Source organism: Phoca vitulina, unplaced genomic scaffold (assembly GCF_004348235.1).
Source record: "Phoca vitulina isolate PV1807 unplaced genomic scaffold, GSC_HSeal_1.0 scaffold64, whole genome shotgun sequence".
Classification (NCBI taxonomy): domain Eukaryota; kingdom Metazoa; phylum Chordata; class Mammalia; order Carnivora; family Phocidae; genus Phoca; species Phoca vitulina.
The window spans coordinates 7051481-7057850 of record NW_022589767.1 but is presented as its reverse complement, the minus strand read 5'-3'; the positions used below and the strand labels follow the sequence as shown (position 1 = coordinate 7057850).

Genomic DNA, 6370 nt, shown 5'->3' with positions numbered 1-6370 from the left:
CTTTCTTTCTTTCTTTCTTTCTTTCTTTCTTTCTTTCTTTCTTTCTTCTTTCTTTCTTTCTTCCTTTCTTTCTTTCTTTCTTCTTTCTTTTTCTCTTTTTTTCCTAAAAGGGCTTTTGCATATAATACATATGATCTATATGTGTATGTGTGTGAGAGAGAGAGTTTATAATGAAGTAGGGTTAGAGGAGGAAGATAAATCAGTATAAGAATTTTGTGCACATTTTAAAGAGTCTATAAAGAATTGACACTGATATGAGGAAGTTGAGAAACAAGACAGAGGATCATAGGGAAGGTAGGGAAAAATGAAACAAAATGAAACCAGAGAGGGAGACAAACCATAAGAGACTCTTAATCTCAGGAAACAAACTGAGGGTTGCTGGAGTGGTGGGGGGTGGGAGGGATGGGGTGGCTGGGTGATGGACATTGGGGAGGGTATGTGCTATGGTGAGCACTGTGAATTGTGTAAGACTGATGAATCACAGACCTGTACCCCTGAAACAAATAATACATTACATGTTAATAAAAAGATTAAAAAATAAAAAAAGAACTGACTCTTAGATCTGCCCCTGCACTCCATGGAATTATTTCTTTTCTTAAGGAAAGACAATACATTCATTATACCAGCATGAGTCAATTGGTTTAATATTTTCATGGGCATAGATTGCATCCTGGATTACTATCTGGTAAATGTGTGCTTGTGCCCACAGATGCACCACAGAAAACAGAAAATATAATTAGTTACAAATTCTTTCATACTTCTGGAAAGGTAACTCAAAGAACAAAACCTATCGACATAGCAAGCATAGCATTACCTTTGTACATGAAAGCAATATATATTATTTTTCTCTGAATCTAAGTAGGCTGTATATTTGATCTGGATGTGAATTTCTTGATTCCATTAAATTATGCTTAAGTATTGGATGATTTGGGTCATATTGTGACACAATTTGGATTTCTTACTTGGCAAGAGATGGTTGTTTGGGATGATTATTTTGCTGGAGATCTAAATGACTCATCTACTTGGGACTTTAAAATGAACACTTACTCAAAAGAAGGATCAAAGGCTGGCTTTGGAGCACTTAGCTCTCAGGCCAACAACTGTCTATGGAGCTCTTCCCATAATAGGAGCCGGTATAGAAAAATGATGTTATTTAACTCTTTTGTTAGGGCAATGCCTAAACACAGCAGTCATATTGCCTAGTGATGAAATGTTTCTGCTCTGAAATCGGACTCCATTTGTTTGAATTCCTGTCCTGCCACTTAATGGCTGTGTGTGTGAAACCCCGAGGAAGTTACGTAACATCTTTCTGGCTCAGTTTTCTCATCTGTAAATATGGATACTAATAACCCTGATGGGTTTGTTGTAAGGATGAAATGAGATTATCTACTTGAAGTTCTTATCATATTGCCCAGCAGTACTAAAAACCCAATAATTATTGTTACTGTCATTATTATTCCTTTCTCATTGGATGCGTGAAAAATTTAAGTGCTCTAAAACATAAGCTGTTAATATTACTAAGTGTTGAAAAGAAAAATTTCAGAGAACAGATACCATGCATTACTCCCTAGAGATAGTGTCTATGATTCTTTGATGATATCTTCCTTTATATTTCAGCTTTTTGTCCAAGATGGAATGAAACATTCACATTCATTATTCAGGTGCCAGAATTGGCTCTGATACGTTTCGTTGTTGAAAATCAAGGTTTAATAACCGGAAATGAATTTCTTGGCCAATATACTTTACCAGTTCTATGCATGAACAAAGGTAATATTCCAAAAAGTAAGATGATTGTGCTAACAATTAGAACTTACATTTCCCAAAGACACACATGTATACACCAAATAACTCTACCCGTGACAGTCAGATGTAAAGGAAATTTTATGTATTGACACATATTTTCTCTCAGTGGTATATTATAGAAACGTGTTCTCATGTGGAAGGTGGGATTGTGGTTTGGGATCGCTAGGAAGATAAATTAGACAAACTTGGCATGGATGAGCATTTCTTTACATGGATCATCACTCTTTTGTTTCAATTAAGAGTAGTCATGACTACCACAAAGAAATAAAGCATGGGAATCAAAGAGAAGGGAAAAGCAGTGACTCATTCTGCCAGACCAAGAAGAGCCTGGGAGCCCAAGATCATCCTTTCTTGACTCTTTCAGAGCTGCCTTTATGTTGCAGTCACCTTGCAGAGGTGATTTATGCTATTCCTCCAATTACCTTGTCCCAATGTGTTTACTTCTCTATCACCATCTGAGCGGTACCTCAGAAACAGAGTCTTTCTGCAGCAGAAGGATGGTGGCTAATTTAGCACACTGCACTTTGAGGGAGGAGAAGTGTGAGCTGTGTGCTCAGTGTTAGGCAATAGGAAGTCAGAACAGAAACCAGATATTTTCTTTTTTCTAGGAAATTAATATACAAGATGAATATAACTATGCAGTTACAGTTTTTACATATGCTTAGTAAAGCTAGATTCTTGGTAGCACTATCGAGAACACTGCTGGTTTATTTTTGTTGTCCTAATTAGATATGATTCCTTTTGCAGGTTACCGTCGTGTTCCTCTGTTTTCCAAATTGGGTGAGAGTCTTGAGCCTGCTGCACTGTTTATTTATGTGTGGTACGTCAGATAGCAGCTAATAGTACCTGACAGATCATTAGCTATACATCATAATAAAACAGCCAAAATGAACATCCATACCTTTTTTCTTTTTTTAAAACATAAAGAAAAATGATTATTTACAAAAACAGAAATATTGAGCAAATTCCCCTTTAATATTCAAAATAGAACAGTGGAAAAAAAGAAAGCAAAACAGTTCAGAGGGTCCCGACAGCGTGACTCTCTTGCAGCCCAGTTCTCCTGCCCCTCGGCTGCTGAGGCGGCTCTTGCAACTTGCTTGTAAATGAGTAGAACTTATAAGCTCTTAAAATATGTCTGATTATATAAGATATGTTGGCAAATATTTATCAGTAAAAAGAACTGTGAAATCTAAGAGTGTTTTAACTTCTAGACACCCACTGCTTCATGTTGTAGTGAACTGGAATTAGATTCCCAGGTGCTTTGTGCCCTTTTATAAGCTAGGCAGTAATTAGCCCCTGCCTTCTCAGGCTAGTTCTCAGATGCTGGGCATTGGATTTGGTACCCTGTAATTACACAGACATTTTTATGAGTGCCTGTGAAATTGATTTGCAGTCAAACAGTGTTCAATCTCCATATCTGTAGAAGAGATCTACTCTGCGGACTTCTGTGCTTGGATCTCTGAATTCACACTATTTCTGAACTTGTGCTAATGTACTTTGAAGATTGTCTTTGGTCAGAGATGAGATTCCTGTGCTATTTCGTATGCTGGGCTTCTCGCCATCAGCAGCACTTTGATTTACTAAATGTCGTATGTAGAATAATATAGTTCCTTATTAACTCTTCTTTTTCAAAAAAAACCAGGCATATTAATACTTATTCTACCACATTGTTGCATGGGAGTGAGGCAAAAGTATGCAGCACAATTTTTGACTAATTAGGGGACCCTCATAGGTCAGAATTAATTTGTTGAAATTAAACCTGAACTTATAACTAAAATGCCAAAAATGACTTTGAGATGTTTACTAATGCATTCTCTCTTGATGGCCAGAAAAATACAAAATAACACAACTGCCATATTTTACTACTATGGTTTACCCTCAGAACCAAATATTTAAAATAAAGATGCCACTGGGAATTCAAATACCCAAGCCATAAGTAGTAAGAAAAGTCCCAATGCATCGTCACCCAGATACTCCCTCGTGGTCGTTCTAGATTTAAGAGTGGGGTACCCTATTCCCAGTGCAGAGGCACAGCCAGTTCTCAGAGGGATACTTTTATTTTGCCAGATAATAAAAAGATCTTTTTTAAATCATCTATTGTTCAGTCTAATAGCAGGTGGGGCGTTCAGCCTGTTGACCCGAGGCTTTAACCTTTCTAAACTCCTGAAGTCTTCTGAAGATCTGGAATTCCATGAGATTTAAAGACTCTGATCAGGTGAATTTTGCAAGAGTTCGCTAATCCTGCAGCAGGATAAACTTCTATTTCTTATTTATACCATCAAGATTTGAAATGAGGTAGAAAAAAGGATATATACAATTTTTTTTTCCTCACTTTTGCTTCAGGTACTAATCAAATTCAGCTCACTAACTTTGAAGACCACGTCTTCCATTTTTCAATATCCCACTCTACATCAGAAATGCACTTTTGAAAGGAAACATTGGATCATTTTACTTCCTGTCCAATAATCTTATAATGTCTTTAAACATCTTTAGTCCAATTTTTTGTATGCATTATTTATCATTTACTTTCCTTTTGAATTGAACTGGCATATTATTATTACCACTCCTACTACTATTATTAATTTTCTCACCAACTACCATAGAAACTCCACAGCTAGGGAATGCTCTCATTTTAGAGAAGGTTGGGAGTGATGTGAGAAGCCAGCTTTGATTCATGCTGTCTAGGCATGATTTTTTTTTTTAAGATTTTATTTATTTATTTTAGACAGAGAGAGAGCAGGAGCAGGTTGAGGGGAGGAGCAGAGGGGGAAGGAGAGGGAGAAAATCTCAAGCAGACTCCATGCTGAGCATTGGGCCCGAGGCAGAGCTCCATCTAGACCCATGAGATTGTGATCTGTGCCAAAATCAAGAGTCAGCCACTTAACCCACTGAGCAACCCAGGCGCCCCTAGGCATAATTCACTTGCAGGAAAAAATAGCATTGGTGAGTGGAAAGAAATAGAAAGAAGTGAACCCCTGAGCTGTGGCAACAGAAGACCTTTTATCTTTTAAACTCTCAGTTGAAATGCCAGTTCCTCAGGGAAGCCATCCACCATCTTTTAGACTAGGTCATGTTCCTTGGTGTGTGTTTCCACACAACTGACAAAATGACAGCTAGGAACTGACGTTGTGCTATCAGGTGGGTCCTGTCATTGTTAGGAGCTGGCCTGACACTTGCAGTTAGACCATGGTGTCCTGTTGAACATGACCGGCTTCACAGAACAACACATTCACATAAACAACATTTTATTTGGGAGAGGGAGAAGCAGACCCCCTGCTGAGCAGGGAGCCCAATGCGGGACTCGATCCCACGACTTTGGGATCATGACCTGAGCTGAAGGCAAATGCTTAATCAACTGAGCCACCCAGGCGCCCCTTGACTGTTGATTCTTTACCAATTATACCTTTTGCCTTGATTCATTCTTTTTATCTTACGGATGAGATTTATTCCAATCATAGAATTGCCCCCTACTCTTGACAACATCCAATGCAGAGAAGAGCCCTACCTCCTTGAACTGTGCCCCTTACCCAATCATCTAACGCAAGACTAAATCCAATAAGAAGTGCTTTTCAACATCCTTTTACTGAGATGCCCCACGGTTCCCTGTTTGTGCATCTCCTTATTGCAAAGAGCAATAAAGCCAACTGTGTGTGTTCCTGGTGACCTTTGGCTGGAGGGCATTGACAGAAACTTGGCTTCTCCTTCTGTAACATGCATTACCTTGTAGTGATCAGTGTGACAGGAAAATTTTGTTACGTTGTTGATTTTGACCTTTTCTCTCTTTTTTCTGCTTGTGGTTGTTTAGGGCCTCAGAAAACATTAAGAGCACAGTCTCACCATTTAGACTTCTTCTGACTTTTGTTTGGGAGATGGGTGGCCACTGGAGGCCACTGATGCTGGTTGCTGAGGACTAAAGTTGCCCGATCTCTGAAAGAAGTGTGGAGAAGCTCCCTGTAGTCATAAAAAAGAGGTCTTTACTTTAATTTTGGGTATGGGGAGTGTATGGTGATTTTGAGCAGACAATGCACCCAAGATAGCGCCTCCAAGCGTCGTAGTTAAAACCTTTATGCAAATTTCAAGGGATATTTGGGAGCCACAATGGTAAGAAGCTCATGCTGTGGCCTGGTGTAGTGAAAATGGAATCACTCTCAGTGAAGCCCTTATGAGCTTGAGCAATGAACATTTTATTGAGGGAATATATGAGTTTCATTTTTCAGGAGTTATTAAGATTCCATAGTCTTGGTGCTACATAAACCTTTATTAAATTGCATTTATTTCAAAGTAATAACCCTCAGGCAATATTTGTACCGACAAAGGACTCTTATGATGCGGTTTGGATTCTTACACCAGAAGTTTGAGCTCTCTGTATAATGAGAGCAAGCATTTTCCCCAGCCCCTAGAAATTTCCATTTCACACATCAAAGGGGTGGCTTAAAGTGGGTTTTGAACTTAGGAGAGATTGGAATCTACGTGTCTTGTATAGTTACACACCAGCCCAACCCGTGGTGGTAGTGGGGGGAGAGCTGATGTTTAATGCCTTACAAATGTCTTGCACATTTTCAGCAAC

The 6370-nt window shown here is 38.8% G+C and overlaps 1 protein-coding gene across 1 annotated transcript in view; it reads left to right on the top strand.

The window, feature by feature from the left end:
- The window catches only part of PLCZ1 (phospholipase C zeta 1), a 49152-nt gene extending 46516 nt beyond the window's left edge, over positions 1-2636 (top strand). Inside the window, 2 exon segments of the mRNA XM_032391823.1 lie at positions 1618-1767; positions 2551-2636. Of these exon segments, the coding sequence (XP_032247714.1) occupies positions 1618-1767; positions 2551-2636 (236 nt within the window).
- Positions 2637-6370: the final 3734 nt, after the last annotated feature.